Source organism: Protopterus annectens, chromosome 15.part0 (assembly GCF_019279795.1).
Source record: "Protopterus annectens isolate FY-2018-M chromosome 15.part0, PAN1.0, whole genome shotgun sequence".
Taxonomy (NCBI): Eukaryota; Metazoa; Chordata; order Ceratodontiformes; family Protopteridae; genus Protopterus; species Protopterus annectens.
Window position 1 is genome coordinate 472,812,561 of NC_056749.1, and position 17,308 is coordinate 472,829,868.

The 17,308-nt window shown below is 42.7% G+C and overlaps 1 protein-coding gene across 4 annotated transcripts in view; it reads right to left on the reverse strand.

The window, feature by feature from the left end:
* COL4A5 (collagen type IV alpha 5 chain) overlaps nt 1-17,308 on the reverse strand; it is a 3,591,008-nt gene that overhangs the window by 1,549,720 nt on the left and 2,023,980 nt on the right. For all 4 annotated transcript variants that reach the window (XM_044057208.1, XM_044057205.1, XM_044057207.1 and 1 more), the window contains exon 21: nt 7,622-7,789. In XM_044057208.1, coding sequence (XP_043913143.1) covers nt 7,622-7,789 — 168 coding nt within the window. The remainder of the gene's footprint in view (nt 1-7,621; nt 7,790-17,308) is intronic.

Below are 17,308 nucleotides of genomic sequence, written 5' to 3' on the forward strand. Positions count from 1 at the left end.
CCAGGGCTAGGAAGGCTAGGAAACATAGCCATGGACAATCCCCTCACCACCAAAAACTGATCCACCAGCCTCAGAATATCAGATTTTGAGAAGCTCTTGGTGGAATGGACCAAAGAGACCAACGGGGATCTAGGTTTCTCCAAGAAAGGACTCAGAGTTTGGTCTAAGAAAGGGTCTATGGAAGGGGGAATACCTTGGATGAGGCCTATCCTTAAAGGAAAATTATTTTGGTTCCTGAGATCTCTGCTCCGAAACAGTAGTGGTAGCAGCAGTAGTAAAAATAGTAGTTGACACAAAAGCAGTAAGTGCAGAAGTAGACACTGATGGCACCGGAGACATATCCTTTCCCCCAATTGGTTCCAAAGAAACTGGTGGAACCAGGGAAGTTTTAAGTGTTTTCAATAATGGTGTTGAAGACACTGTCTGCACCGAGCTGCTCCCCTTCTTTGAATGTTTCGATGAACAATAAGAGGAAGAGAGCTAGCATCTGATTTAGACTTTGGCAAGCACCAGCTATGTCCTCGTCGAAAGCAGTTTTGATAAGACCTTTCAGAATAAGCTTATTTTTTTCTCTCAGTAAGGGCCCAGTGACTGAAGCCATGACATATGGCAGAGTCTTCCTGAAGGTGAACTGGGCCCAAACAATACACACATAAGGAATGTCTGTCCGAATTAAGTATTTTGCGCATACTTCTGGCATCTTTTGAAGCAGAAGTTCCCTTGTTCTTCTCAGCCATATCCAACCTCTCACACACAGATGAAAGAAAATAGCCTAAGGTGCAGTGTTTTTTTTTTTTTTTTTTAGAAAAGTCATACAATGGTATGAAAGATTACTTAATGGTACAGCAAGAAAGAAAAAAGAACGGTACCAATGATGGTACAAATAAATTACCTTAATGGTAAGAGGAGGGAAAAATATCAGTCGTATATATATAAGAGAAACACCAGTCGTATTTAAGGAATGAAGGCAGGAAAGGAGGAGCTGGGTACTGTAAAGTAGAAAGACGTCACTAAAGAGCTGATAAAAGAGAAATGTTTACTCACAAACCAGTAGAAATAGCTTGCTCGAGAGCTGTTTAGATGAACACGCCTGTTCACTGAAAGCAGCAAACAAGATCTGAGGTAATGCTGAGAGGAGCATTATGGGTAAAGCTTAGCTCGAGAGTTTTGAAGGGCATGAGTTGGAATAACAGCCGAGTCAGTTCTGAGATAAGGAAGCCAGCCCGCACTCAAGGATTAAGTGAAGACTGACATCATCATATTTATATATTACCCTTAATGAGAATAACTGGGATCATACCCTAGATATTTTGAGGGGACACATGCATGGGATAAAGCATTTAGGAACTATTTCTGTTCATTAGTAGTACAGGTGGCAGTCCTGGGGTAACTTTTCTGTTTCTCATCCACAGATCTAAGTTGAAGTTGAATACAGAGAGGGATAAACTGTGTTTTATGTGGATGGGGAGTCTGTTCCACAGCAGCTACATCCTAGACGAGATGCACCTGTCCATCCAACCATTCTGTTGATATTGCAGAAGAGGTTTAAATTCCCAGACTGAGTATCGGAGGATGTTATTTATTTAGAATTTATTAATAACTTATACTTTCTGCAAACTGTATTCTCTAATACCCGTTGAACGGGAGGGGTCTGGCACTCGCTAATCAGACTCTGAAAAACAAGGCAGGGATAGAGTGAGTGTCAGACCATCTTATAAATCGTAGTATGGAAAATGCAGTTTGCAGAGATTGCTGATATGAAAAATATTTGCATTCATATAAATCACATTATACAAAACACATGGTCCAGCATTCTTAGCAACCACCCACCTCTAGAACAAACATGCTACATGAAGAAAAGTACAGTTTTGTACCTACCATAAATGTAGATGTTCGAAGAACCACATTGCTGCAGTCCTTACATATGGGTAGTCCGCTGTCCTCGGTCAGATCTGACATCAGAGCATCAGGGTATAAAAGCGCATGACTATCCTCAGTCTTTTCTTGCCCCAGATGTCAGAAGGCCCTAAAAAGAAAGGCCACAGCCAAAAAACAGAATACCTTCCAAAAACATGCCCAACAACAACAACAACCCAAACTATATAACCTTACAAACTACAGTGGGGAAGGAGGACTGCAGCAATGTGGATCTTGAACATCTACATTTATGGTAGGTACAAAACTGTACTATGTTCTTCATCTCACATTGCTGCAGTCCTTACATATGGGTAGAATCCCAAAGCAGAGGAAAGGGAGGATGGCAAAATCATACTGCTAAAATGCCCTGTAAAATAGCAGTGGCAAATCCAGCCCTAGACTTAGAATAGAGAGGAAGATGGTAATGTTTAGAGAAAGTATGTACTGAACTCCAAGTAGCTGCCTCCAAAATATCTTTTGTAGCTACTTAGAAAGGCAGTAGAAGTGGCAGTAGCTCTAGTGGAATGAGGCCTGATTCTCTCCTTGCCATGATGGGAATAACAGAAAGAAATACAAAAACCAATCCATTTAGAAATAGTCTGTTTTGAAACAGGTTTTCCATGAGAACCCAAAGCAAAAGAAACAAACAACTGCTGAGACTGCCTGAACCCCTTGGTTCTGCTCAAATAATAACTGCCTATGAATATCCAAAGTATGTAAAATCTTCTCCCCTTTGTTTTGAGGGTCTGCATAAAAGGTAGGCAAATGAATAGTTTGATTCAAGGCCACACTAGACACCACTTTAGGCATAAAGGAAGGATTAGATACCCTATCCTTATGAAAAATTAGGAAAGGTTCCACTGCCATAAGGGCTTGTAATTCAGAAACCCTTCTTGCAGAGGTAATGGCCAACAAAAAAGCAGTCTTCCATGACAAATACTTTAACTCGACAGTAGCTGCAGGCTCAAAAGGTTGTAGAGTAAGTTTTTCCAACACAAAATTGAGATCCCAAGCAGGAGTAGGAGCTCTACGTGGGGGTCTTATGTTCTTTGCCCCTCTAAGAAACTGCTTAAACAAAGGATGAGAGAATAAAGGAGGGTCACAGTCATAGTGAGCAGAAATGGCTGCAGCATGAACCTTTATGGAGGAGAAGGACAAACCCTTGTCCAATAATTCAGTAAGATATTGCAGGGAAACACTTAAATCAGGCTTGGAAACATCAAAATCCTTCCCTTTGCTCCAAATAAAAAATCTCCTCCATTTATCAGCGTACTAGGCCTCCTGGCCTCCAAAATAACATTCAACACTTGTTGTGGAAGCTGAGACCCTCCAGAGTCTAAAACAGAATATGCCAGGCTGTTAGGTGCAGAGACTGAATCCTGACATTGAGGAAGTGATTGCCCTCCTGAGACAAAAAATGTGGAATCAAAGGTGGAGGCCATGGAGGCTCTACTAAACTCCTCAGTAGTGGGTACCAGTGTTGTCGAGGCCAATCGCTATCAGAATCATGGATGGCTTGTCTTGTCTGGCCTTCAAGAGTACCTTGGGTAGAAGAGGCAGAGGTGGAAAGGCATATACATGAAGATTGTTCCAACTGAATGATAAGCTGTGGGATGAAACATTTTGTGCAAAACTTTGGCAACTGGTAATTTAGTGGAGAAGCGAACAGATCTATGTCTGGAGTTCCCCATAACACTGTCAACCTTTGAAATACATGAGGATCGAGGATCCACTATTTGTCTGCTCAACACATCTGCTAAGGAGTTCTGTGCTCCTGGTAGAAACCTTGCCTGAAGATTGAGGTGTAAACTGAGAGCAGTCTCCCACAAAATCATCGCTTGCCTGCAAAGAGATGCAGTGAGTTCCCCCTTGCTTGTTGATGTACCACATGACAGTAGTGTTGTCTGTTTGAATCAACACCTGCCCTGGGTGAAGTAAATCCTTGAAAGCCATCAATGCAAATTGAACTGCTAACATCTCCTTCAAGTTGATATGCAAATGTTGAAGTCTGACAGGCCACGTGTCTTGCACCCATTTTCCATTGAGGTGTGCTCCCCAAGCCTTGTCCGAGGCATCTGTCGTTAGAATCTGACTCGCCTCTGGTCAGGTCACAGAGAGTCCCTTGTTTAGGTGACATTCCTGGGCCCACCACAAAAATTCCTTCTGAATGCAAGGTATCATTTGAATGACAGTGTCTAGATCTTGGCAGTGTTGTGTCCATACATTTTTGAGATACCATTGAATCTTCCTCATATGCAGTTTGGCATTGGGAAGCACCAGAATACAAGATGCCATGAACCCCAAGGCTTGAAGGACTGTCCTTGCAGTCAGCCTGGACTGTAGAGACATTTGATGGAAATAAAGAGAAAGGTTTCTTTGTTTGTCCGGGGTCAAAAAGGCCATCTGGGAAGCTGTATTCAGTCTCACACCCAGAAAGCACATGTCCTGAGAGGGTACTAGACTGGACTTTGTTTTAGGCATCTTAACACTACCATCACAAATTGTAGATGATGAAGAAGTTCGTCCTTGTCTTGTGCAATAATCAGGCAATCGTCCAAATAAGGATAAATCTGTATTCCTCTTAACCTGAAAAAGGCTATCACTGGAGCCAGAACCTTTGTGAACACCTAGATAAGCCAAAGGGCAATGCAGAGAACTGATAATGTAAATTTCTACCTCCTGCAACTGGGCCTGATAGGAACATGAAGATAAGCCTCTTTTAGATCCAGAGTTACCATCCAGTGATCTTTTCCCAGCAAGGGTAAAAGCTGTTGTAACGTCAGCATCTTGAACTTTGGAATGTCCAAATAAGTGTTGAGGGTGGATAAATCCAAGTGTTCCCCTTCTATGGTACTAGATACAGGCGAGAATAAAATCCTAGACCCACCTCTGACAGAGGAACTGGCTGTATAGCCCCCATTTGCAGAAGTAAGGAAATCTGTTTGTAAGCCTCTATCCTTTGCCGAGGAGGAACGTCTGGCATGCCTTTGAAAGGAGGCAATGTATGGAAATAGAACTTGTAGCCTTGGTTTATAATGTCCAATACCCATTTGTCCTGGGTGATTAAAAGCCAGTTTTGCTTGAAAAGAGCTAGTTTTCCTCCCAAAGGAGCTGCCAGGCAAGAAGAATCTGGCAGCTGAAAATGCAGGTCATTGGGCCTGTTTGGACTGGCCCCTACCCTCACCAGCAGATTGTGCAGGTGAACTCCATGTTCTGGGCCTGAAGGTACTCTGAGCTCTGCCCCTACCACGTCTAGATCTACCCCTAGACTGAGAATCAGAAGAAGCCACCCCTTAGTAGGCCAATTTCTACTAAACTTTGGAGGTTGTACCTGCAAAAAATCTTTAACAGTCTGCATGGACTTAGCCTTGTCTTCCATTTTCTTCAAAACAGACTCCACCGGGGGACCAAACAAAACTTCAGACTGTAAAGGGGCATCCAGAATTCTAGTTTTAACATGCTCGGATAAATTCTGATCCTTAAGAACTGAACCAGTGGCAGCCACCCTAGAAGAAGCCTGTAAAGCGTCAAAACCACACTGCAAAGAATGCTTCCCCACCTGTTCAGATACATGCACCAAATCTTGCAATTCTTTGCACTCTATGCCCTCTGCCAAAGCATCCACTTTAGATTTTAGCTGAGAAAGGAGGAAATTCTGATACTTCAACATATGAAACTGGCAATTTAAAGCCCTCATTGCTAAAGTAGAAGATGTATACACCTTCTTACCCCATCTGTCCAAGGCTCTAGCTTCCTTATCTAAAGGAACCGGATTCTTTACAACAGAGGCTCTAACACCCTTAGGCCCCTGACTAACAGTTTCTGGATCCGCCCTAGGACTCTTATACAGATATTTATGAGCCTCAGGCACCCTATAATACCTGTCCGGTTTAACTGGTGCAGGAGGCAAAGAATCTGGATTAAGGGAAGCCTCCGAAAAAACATCCTGAACAACATCCAAAACAGGAGGTATAGCTAAGGGTCTATGCTGTGGTAAAAACAAGAACTCCCTAAGCCTCTTTCGTGAATCAGAGAAATCCTGTCCTTCCCACTTAAAATGCTCCCTCATGGAGTGTAGAGTTTCTGAAAATGAAAAATCCTCTGGAGGAGAAGCAGAAGGAGTGGAATCCTCTGCATCAGAATAAGGGAGTAAATCCTGAATGTCTTCAGCAGAAGACTCTGAATCATCTGAGGCCTGGTCCAAACTTTCCAACTCCGGCTCCACCCTGGGCCTCTTATCAGGAGGGGGCATAGAACCTCTAATTAAAGTAATCAAATCTTCTGCCATTTTAAGCATGTGCTTTTTAGGCACAGACCCTGAAGCACCAGCACTGACACCAGAGGAAGGCAAAACAGACCTGCCCTTAGAAGGAGCCTTAGGAATAGAAGTAGAAGGCCTAACCACCTTAGGCATAGAAGGGATAACAGCAACCTGAGAGGCCCCTTCAGCCTGACCTGACTCCTGTGAAGCTACATCTTGTAAAATCAAAGTTTCACCCTGAGACTCAACAGAAACTTCAGCCGGATCCACCTGTTCCACTGTAGCTTCTAAAGGACGAATCATCCTGCCTAGGCTTCAAAGATTTGTAATACAAAGAGAATGATAATATCTGTTTCCCACAAGAAATACAATTATTCACTTTTTCTGACATCCGAAATAACTGAGGCAAAAACAGAAATATGGTATCGGTCTGAAACTCCAAATATGAAAAATTTCCGCTGCTTCTGCATCGGACCATGCGGCAAAAGACTGAGGATATGCTGATGTCAGATCTGCAGCCTAATACTTTGGTATTCGGGACTGCAGCAATGTGAGATGAAGAACATCTGTTCCAAAAGTCTCTTTATCACAGTGACTTCAAATATAACTCCTCCAACAACAGAAAATGGGCAGTTCTAATCTCTAGCACAGTTTGAATGTTCTCTAAACAGGATCATGAATAAGTTCACAGTAATTTACTCAGTTCATCACCAGTCATCAGATCTTACAGGTATCCAACCTAAGGAAGAAGTCAAGTTCCAGAATCCATCAAAGTATCTGGCAAATGCAACCACAGTTAGATAGATAAAATATGCATCCATATAATCACATATTCAAATCCAGGAATAAAAAGCTTAACCAGAAAGACCAAGCCTTGGAATGATAGTGACTTCGTGGACCTATTGAATCTGGCATAGAAATTCATGGACCAGCACTTGGACTAAACTGAATCAGTTGCTTGATCAAAAGATTCAAGATTTGATGGATTCAGTCTCAGACCCATGTTCATATTCTAAGTTGGATAACACTGTATAATGGAAGGTAATCTTCTCAATAACAGCATCATATATACAACATCATTTTGCTGTTAAGAGAATACATTCACACACACACACACACACACACACACACACACACACACACACACACACACACAAAACACAGCCCTCTTAAAGTCAACATGCAAATTATTTTTGATTATATAATTAGTTTTAAATTTACAAGAAAATTCTATTGCTTCAGGACTTTCAGCAGTTGCCATAAAATATGTACTATGCTTAGAACCTACAGCACTGCAACAAGCAAGGGCAGATAATCAGAAATAAGAATTGTCTGCAAACACCACACAGAATATATACCTGCATACACACACAATAATATATACTTGGGAAATTTTCTGTCTGTGCAGGTCACAACTCTGGTACATAACCTTCTTAGTTTTACCTTCAGGAAAGCCAGGTGGTCCAGGTGGTCCAGGAGGTCCAGGGCTACCTCTTGGTCCTTGTCGTCCAGGTGGGCCTTGTAGAGAGATTCCTGGTTGTCCTTTATCACCCTTTAATCCCCTTTCTCCTGGAAATCCAGTTGGACCAGGAAAACCAGGGCTAGGAGAACCTGTAAAAATGTACACAGTCAGAGTAAATACAAATTAAACAAAAATCTGTTTATACATTTCTTCATACATACTTATAAGACAGCAAGTGATGGTCACTGAAGGAATGAGAAGAACTTATATATCTACTTTTTCATGAAAAACGTTTACCCAGTAGTATCCCAACACTTTCTTAACAAAAATAATTGAGCTAGTGTCATACCCAAAGCATAACTTTTGAAACCCCACCACTGACCCTTCTAATAACTCATTATTTATGATAAATCTATGCATCAAACATTTGATGAATGATAAAAGAAAAAAGAAAATTTCAAAAGCAAAGCTATAGTGCAAATTAGTGTTTTCACTTGTAGTCTGGAACTGTGCATCTGAGCTGCAGACATGCCCAACATGCTGCTTCTGATTCTCTGCTGTTACATAATACTAACTGCAGTGGTAAGGGATAAAAGGAGGCCATCAGGATTAGAATTACCAGGCTGTGAAAGTCAAAGTTCTCAAGATAGGAAAAATAATGCTGTGCTAGGTGATAATCAGACTACGGGTATTTAGTGTAGGGGAGAACGAGGAAGTAAAAGCAAGTGACTTGATACAGTATTGCTCTAAGTGGAAGAAATATTAAGCAGATAGTAAAGGATGACACTGGGAAGGTTCAGGATATTTTATTCCATCAGTGGACAGTGGCTGGGTTATAGAATGAAAGGAGTACAATTCATGGAGATGAAAAGGGATGGAAGTCCATACCAGGACAGTCATATTCTCAGTAAAGACTGGTGCTTGAAAATGCATTTTACATACAGTAGGTACTAACTAATGCAGAGATCAGGTCTCTGTACGACAGATAACCTGCGTCCTTCTTAGAAAAGCAGATGAGTGCACAGCAGGATACCAGAGGAAGAATAAATTGCTTGGCAAAGGAGAGAGGGAAAATGCTGTGAAACACATTGACAAATAGCACTTCTCTATTTGTAATATCAAAGCAAGTCAAGTGTCATATTAAGCAGCAAATACAGTTAAAGTAATCAAAATGAAAAAATAAAAGGGTAGGAAAGAACACTACAGTAGAAAATAGAGCAGCAGATTATGTTATTGACAACCAATGTGTCAAGATGCAAGTAGCAACCAGTGGAGAAGGGACCAAAATGTGTAAAACTATAAAAAAAAGTACAGAACTATGTGAGAAAATGCAAAAATATGGAAAAACAGTACTTATGTACATACCATAACACGGAATCCTTTCATTTACATTCACCCAATACAACAGATGGGTTTTTGGGCCATTTGTTGAATCCAAGTCGGCAAAACAAGTTCCCCAGCCTTGGGCTCTTACAATTTTTCCTTCCCACAATGCATCAGTACAGCTAGATACATCAGGTCAGGTTTATAGGTTAGTACTAAGCTAATTGCCCTTGTGAGCCATTTTAAGCTTAGCCAATTATTCCTTGTGAGAGTCAAACCCTGCACCTTGTGTTTGTAAGGCAAACACCTTAACCATTAGGCCATCCTCCCAACATGCTGATGAGAAGTTTGGCCAAAGATGGAGATAACTTGAAAACAGCTAATTTTTTTGTAGGTCCTACAGAAATCATAATTTGAAAGGGAGACGGAAGGAGGAATGTATCAAATGGATGGGGATAAAAAGATCCAGCATCATAAGTGCATAACTACCAAATCCTATTCATCCCAGTTGTCTTCCATGACTGATGGGTTTGAATCTCAAGCTACCAAACACTTAGGTGGCACTGTGACAGGATACCCTTGAGGATAATATCACCAAACAAAGCCTTACACCTCAAAAAAAGACCCAGTTGTAATCTCTGACAAAGGAATGGAACACAGACCAGGTTGCTGCAGCACAGACTTCATCAACTGAAGAATCTGTAGAGAGTCTGTAGAAGAGGTACTAGATCTAATAGAATAAGCCTTTGGCTTCAGAGGCAAGGGACGACTGTAAATACAGTATACAAAATAAATTTAACCAGAAAGCCACCTGAAAAGACAGATTTTTTAAACTTTAGACCAAAGTCTATCCATGGTGAAGGAAAAAAGAAGTTATGTCTTACCATAACGTTTCATCTGTGTTGTCAATCTTCACCAATCCTTGACAGAGGGTTCAGTTCTGAACCTCAGAACCAACTCGGCCATATCTTCCAGCTCACGCGCTAGTAATTTTTGAGCCAGGCACTACCCATAATGCTCCTCTCTGAAGTTAACTCAGATCGAGTTTGCTCAAGAAATTAGTAGATAAGCAGAGAAAAGAAAAAAAATGTCAACTAAAGATAATACTGACCGTGGCCACATATGAGTCCTTAAAAGGAAACTAGCCAAGGACTAATCTGGTCTACTAAGAGACTTAGGATGGGAGAAGGAAGGTGGGGATATCAAGGACTGGTGAAGATTGACAACACAGATGGAACGTTATGGTAAGACATAACATCTTTACCTGATGATGTCAATCTTCACCTAATCCTTGACAGTGGGGCAGAATCCCTAGCTACTTTAGCCTTGGGAGGTATCACGGAAGAATATTCCTGAGCACCATAGAGTCAAAGGATGCTCGACCCTCGAGACCTTATCTAGTTTGTATTTGAGTGATAAAGGTATGATGAGAAGACCATGTGGCTGCAGCACAGATATCGTCTAGAGAAGCTCTGGCATGAAAAACTGCTGATGTTACCACAGCAGTTGAATGAGCTTGAACTGGGTTGGGAAGTTGGAGACCTTTAGAGTGATAAATAAACGTGATGCAGTCTCTGAGCCATTTAGCTAAGGTAACCTTAGCAAATGGGTTACCCATATGGAGGGAAGCGAATGCTACAAATAGCTGATCCAATTTTCTAAAATCCTTTGTCCTGTGAAGATAAAAAAACATAGTTGTCTGTGTACGTCTAGCAAATGAAGGGCATATTCCCCTTTGTTAGAAATATTAGGGAAAAATACTGGTAATTGTAGGGACTGATTAATGTTGGTTTCGGATAATACCTTTGGTAAAAACAATGGATTTGTTCTGAGTGCAGCTCTATCTTTATGAAAAATCAAGTAGGGTGATTTGGAGAATAGGGCCTGAAGCTCAGATACTCTTCTTGTAGAAGTGATAGCCACCAACAATAAAATCTTCCAGAACAAATATTTCAAGTCACACAATGCTGATGGTTCAAAAGGGGTCTTAGTAAGGGCCTGAAGAGCAACTGTCAGATCCCAAGGGGGAGCTGGTTCTTTAAATGGAGGTTTAAGTATCTTGAGTCTTTTTAAGGAAGATTTACAAAGCTTGTGAGACATTAGAGAAGAGCCATTCAGGCCTGAATGAAAATTTTAAATTGATGCTAGATGGACTTTAATTGTGGATGTACAGGAACCAGATTGGAATAGTGTAGTTAGAAATTCTAGAACTTCATGAATGGGACTGGTATAAGGGTCTAGTCCTTTGTTCAAGGCCCATCTAGGAAATTTCTCCCATTTGCTTTGATACAGTTTTCTAATCAAAGGTTTGTGATGAGCAATAATAATTCATTGGACAGGAGAGGAGATCCCAGTTCCTCCGCAGCACACGCTTCAGAGACCTCAACCTCATTACTACAATCAATATAACATGCTGGAGGGACAGGTTCATAACCCAGAGACTGCCCATGCTCTGGAATAGACTTCCCATACATGTCAAACAGAGCACCTCACTGGCCCTCTTCAACAAAAATCTTGATGAGTGAATGGGAAATAGAAAGTTCACCCCGGGGATCACTCCAGTGGCTCTACTTGAAAGCAGCACTGGGAACTAACAGGTGGCACAATGCGAGGGCACTTCTATGGGCTAGGCTTGTAATGGCTCCATGGCCATTAGCCTTATACACACCTATGAACCTCTAAAGGATGGCTGGTGATCATGGGAAATGGAGAAGCCACGCAGTGAGCTTGAGATGTTGGATATTCGGATGAACCATGCCCCCTGGGTGAGTTAGCAGATCTGGGGCTGGGTCCAAAACCCATGGTTTCTGTGTTAAATGAGGCCAAAGGAAGGAAACTAAACTTCTCGAGGCCGGAAGGGAGCAATGAGGATTATTGAATTCTCCATCCTTTTGGCTTTCTTTAGGAACTGCAATATGAGAGGAGTCGTGGGAAAGGCATATAGCAGACCGGGAGGCCAATTGTGGAGAAGAGCGTCTCTGGGTGACTCCCCCAGAGGGGGGATTAGGGCAAAGTAACTTCTGCACTTGTTGTTCATGGGAGAGACAAAAACGTAGGTGCAAGGTTGGCCCCAATGGTGAAAGATCTTGTTCACCACTAGAGGATTGAGCGACCACTCAAGACAAGAGAATAATTTTGCTCAACTTGTCTGCTATCACACTGGACCTTCCTGGAATGTGCATTGCTGTCAGAAAACAGTTGGAAGAAATCACCTATTGCCAAACTCTGAGTTCTTCTCGACAGAGTGGGTAAGATTTTGGTCCCCCTTGTTTGTTTATATACTAGACTACCAACATGTTGTCTGGCTGAATCGCTACTGTCCTGAAAAGAAGGGCATCTTGGAATGCTTGTAACGCTAACAACACTGCCATCATTTCCAGAACATTGATGTGCAAGTTGGCCTCCAATTTGGGACCACGTGCCTTGGACTGCCCTTCCCAGATAATATCGCCCCCCTCAATCTGAGAAGCATCCGTGGTCACTATGGCTTGGGGCTGAAGAGTAAATGGCCAACCTAAGAGAATCTGATCGGAGTGTAGCCACCATTTGAGATCCTGTTTGTAATGGCTGGTAATCAAAATTAGATGAGACATTGGTTGGTGTATTAAAGATCATTGTGAAGCTAGTAATCACTGCAGGATTTGCATATAAAACCTTGCCAGAGGAACTAGAGCGATTGATGCAGCCATGGAGCCTAATGTTTGAAGAACAAGTTTCACTGAAACCCTTTTGTTCTGAAGAATTTGTCTGGGTTGGAATCTGATGAGTTAGTCTTTCTGGAGGGAGAGACGCACTACCTGAAACAGTGTCTAAATGAGCTTCGATGAAATCCATTTGCTGAGAGGGCTGAAGGCTAGATGTTTTCAAGTTTATCATTATGTCTAGAGATGCACAAAGATTTATGGTATAGCCTCTTGCTTGTTCTAAAAGATGCCTGGTGGTAGCGGTGAGGAGCCAGTCGTCGAGATATGGAAAGACTCGAAAACCTTGCAGTCTGAGGTGAGCTGCAACCACTGCCATACATTTGAACACCCTAAGGGCTGTGGCAAGACGAAAGTGCAATGCTCTGAACTGGAAATGACTGGCACCTAGCCAGAAGTGCAGAAACCCCATGGAGCTTTTTTTTCCCATTTTTATGTGGGAATAAGCGTCTTGGAGATCTATAAAGCACATCCAGTTGTCTTTTAGCTAGAAAGGAGGTATCAATTGAATGAAGACCATCTGGAATTTGGTCTGCTGGACTGCCTTGTTGAACTGGCTGAGATCCAAAATGGGTCTCCAGTCCCCTGGTTTTTTGGGCACTAAAAAGAATCTTGAGTAAACCTCGGATCCTGTTTGGTCTGGTGGGACTGTTTGGGTGACTCTTTTGTCGAGTAGTTTTTGAATTTCTGAGACTGCTGCTTCCCTTTGATTGGGTTGAATATCTGGGAGCCTTTTTTGGGGTGTTGGACTTGTAACAAGTGGAATTTTGTAACCTCTGGATATTATTCCCTGCACCCATTTGTCCGAAGTTATCAATTGCCAGGCAGGTTGATGCAGGGATAATCACCCCCCCCCCGACCGCCTCCAGAGGAAGGCAATCGGACCCCTGTCCAGAAATGCTGATAGAAAGTTCCAAAGAAAGACACTCTGGACCCCTGATTTTGATGTCCAATTCTGCCCCTAGGGCGGCATCTTCCATTGCTTCCCCCTCTGCCCCAGGGGAAGTCTTTGCCTTGTGAGTCTTGGAAAGGCCCTTTGGATTTTTTAAACCATAGTCTCCCACTTCTTTGGTTACTAGAATACGGTCTCTGAGGAGTGGAGAAACATATGCCTGCAACAGAGAGGGTCTTGCCATCTTTCTCACATCTGGCTAGAGTGTCTTTTACCTTGGGACCAAAAAAGGTATATCTGTCAAAGGGAGCATTAACGAATGATGCTTTAAACGGGTCCGCAAAGTCACACAAGCACATCCAGGAATACCTTCTAATGGCTATGCCTGAACCCGCTGCTCTAGTCGTCTCTTCAGCTACGTGAGCAGTGAGTCTCCTGGACAAATTAGAGATAGCATCAAGGGTTGCAAGCTGAGAGATAACTTTGTCACACACCCCTTCATCTACTGCTCTTGAGCGTATTTGAAAGCCCTTTAATCAAATCTCTCTCTAATCTGGTAAAGTGTGCCATATAATTCAAGGACCTTAGAGTGAAGGTCATGGAAGCATAAACGTGCTTCCCAAATCTATCCAACATCCCAGGCTACTTGTTAGGAGGATGGATAGTTGGACTCTCTTCAGCGAGTTCCTTTTTGGTGGCAGCCACTATCACCATGGCGTAAACAGGAATCTCGTTGGACCAATGTCATCCTTAGGGACCGATAATACACAGTCACGTCTCTTGGGGATTGGCTCTATGGTGTCGGGAATCTTCCATGCCTGCTGAGCGATCAATTTAATAAGATCGTCAGCAGGTGGAGAGATCCAAGAAGTAGAGGGCTGGGCATGAAAAGCCTCCATGTATACTGGCTCCTCTGAGGAAGGCTGAATAGAGGACCAGCCACCCCTTTGTTTCAGAATTTCTAGGATGTCCCTGAAGGAAACATCATCAGGTAGTGACCTGGGGGAACCTTCCCCCTCATCAAAATCAGTATCTTCAGTGAAGGTCTCTTCTGGGGAGTCCAGGTGATTCCTCTTGTCCTTCCTTTTCACAGGGCTTTCCTTAGGGGATGATCTGGGGAAGTATCCGAAGAGGAGACCACTAAAGTGGGAGTCACCTGGGACTTCTGTGCCCTCTGTCCCGGGGATGAGACTGATGGTAGCTCAGGCTGAGGGGAGGCAGAAATCTGTCCTGACAAGGATGGCAAAGACAGAGTCCCCAATGGACAATGCCTTCTCTATTATCCTAAAGGCTGGCTCCCCGTAGAGGGATAGGAGCCTGGAACTGAAATAGACTCCTTTGGAAATGGGGTCACACCCTGCACCAAGGAGGTAGCCTCTGGAACAGAAGCCTGGGTCGATCCTACAAAGGCTGAGGCACCAAGGGACATGGAGGGCTCCGAAGGAAACAAAATCGATTCAAGCCCCTCGGACCCAACTAGAGAGTCACGACCCCAGGAGACCTCTGCTGCCTAAGGCTCGGAGGAACTCGAGACAACTCTTGGAACCGGAGAAGAGGATGCAAACAGAACAGAGACAGTCGACACCAGGAGAGTCAGAACTGATGTCTCCAAGGTCTTGACAGTAGTTGGAGGAGGAGGGTATGGAGGAGTTATAGTTAGGCTGGTTCCAAGACCAATGTGGCTAGGAACTGAGGATAATCCCCTGGCCATCAGAAGCTGATCCACCAGTCTCAATATATCGGCCTCAGAAAGACTTTCAGTAGAACGACTAGAAGATGAGGAAGGAGATTTAGGGGGTCTCTCTTCTGGAAAGGGGCTTGGTGGCCTATCTTTAAAGGGGTCAATGGAAGGAGAGTATTTAGTCCTTGGCAGCTGTAATAGTTTAGGCACCAAAGAATCTGTCAGTGCAGAAGAAGTTTTCACTTTCAAAAGAAGCCTAGGTCTGGAACCAGATAAATCCTCCAGTGGCGAGGAACTCTTCGGTACTGAGGATGACTTAGGCATTTTCTTAGATGGTTCCGAGGACCTTGTTACCAAAGAAGGCCTTTTGTTCGAAACAGATGAATTAGATGAGGAAGATGTGCTAGCTTCAACCCTGGACCCAGATAAAGCCTCCTCAAATCCCGACTTAAGAAATCCCTTCAGTATTAATTTGTTTTTTCTTTCAGTCAGGGTTTGCATAGAAAACCTGTGACAAATTGAACAATCTTCCTGTAAGTGAATCTTTCCCAGGCAATATACACACAAGGTGTGCCCGTCTGAATTAGGCATCTTGCCGTCACATTTATGGCACCTTTTAAACCCTGAGGTGCCTTTGACAGATATAGCAGGAGAAGATTGTTGCTTTTGTTGATCAACTATTATAATGGTTGTAAGCAACTGTCAAACAGTCATGTGACAAGAGAGAAAAGGGGGAAGGAAAGGAAAATATTTTTTTTAAATAAAGGCAAGAGATACCAACAATGGTATTTTACAGTACCTAGAATGGTAATAAAGTAAGAAATAAATAGAAAAAAAGTACCAGCAATGGGACTTAAATTCTACCAATGGTAGGAGAGGGAAAAAAGCAATAATAAAACAGCTATGTTAGAGATAACAGGAGCGGGTAGATAGCAAAAGAGGAATTAGACAAGAATTTTTTTTGAAAGGCAAAAAACTAGTGCAAGAAATTTAGAATATAGCTCACTGTTACAGCCAAGGCTCGAGAGAAGGAAACTAATGCGTCTGGTCTGCAAAGCAGCAAATGAGATCTGAAGTAACTTCAAGAGGAGCATTATGGGTACTGCCTGGCTTGAGAGTTCCCACTGTCAAGGACTGGGTGAAGAATGACATCAGATCAAACAATTAAGAATCCTTCCTGAATGATTTGGTTCTGTGAAAGTAAAATCTTAGTTGTCTGTGAACATCTATGGGGGTGGAGAAATTATTCACCCTTGTTGGAATGGTTTGACAGCAATGCTGGTAACTGAATAGGTTGGTTCAAATTTGGGTCAGATGCCACTTCAGGAACAAAGGATAGATTTTTACACAGAGACGCACTATCCTTATGAAAAATGGTATGGTAGATCAGAAGACAAAGCTTCATCATTACCCCCCTCCCTTTTCCCCAATTTTTACATGAGGCAAGGATATTGTGTCAACTGTTGCTATCTGTCTCTTACTCAGTGCCATTCTCCTACCTTCTTCAACACTCATGCCTCACTGTTGTGGATCTTCTCTTAGACAATCCATCAACCTCTTTGCTGGATGGTCTCATTTCTTCTTGCGTTCTTCCTGTTGGTCCCAAATCATCTTCACCAGATTGTCTTCTGTTTTTCTGTACATGTACCCGAACCACTGTAATCTGTTCTTGTTGACCTTTTCTGTAATTGGAGCTACTTTGGCTTCTGCTCTTATGTCCTCATTCCTTTGTCATTCCCACAGTATGCATCCTACCACCTGTCTCAGATACTTCATCCCCATCACCTCTAGCTTCCTCAACTGCTCTACCTTTACTACCCAGATTTCTGTACTGTATAGTAGTATGGGTTGCACTACTGTTTTGTACACATTGGTTTATAATTTGTTTGGCATTTTTCTTTCACAGACTATACATGGCACTCTGTGCCAGTTGGTTGCAACATCACTGATTCTAGCTTTATAGACTTCTCTTATCTTCAACCACCCCTCCCAGATACTTGAAGCTGTTAACCTGTTCCACTGTTTTCTCTTCTACCTCAATTCTCAGCTTCTTCTGATTCCCCCCAGTTGC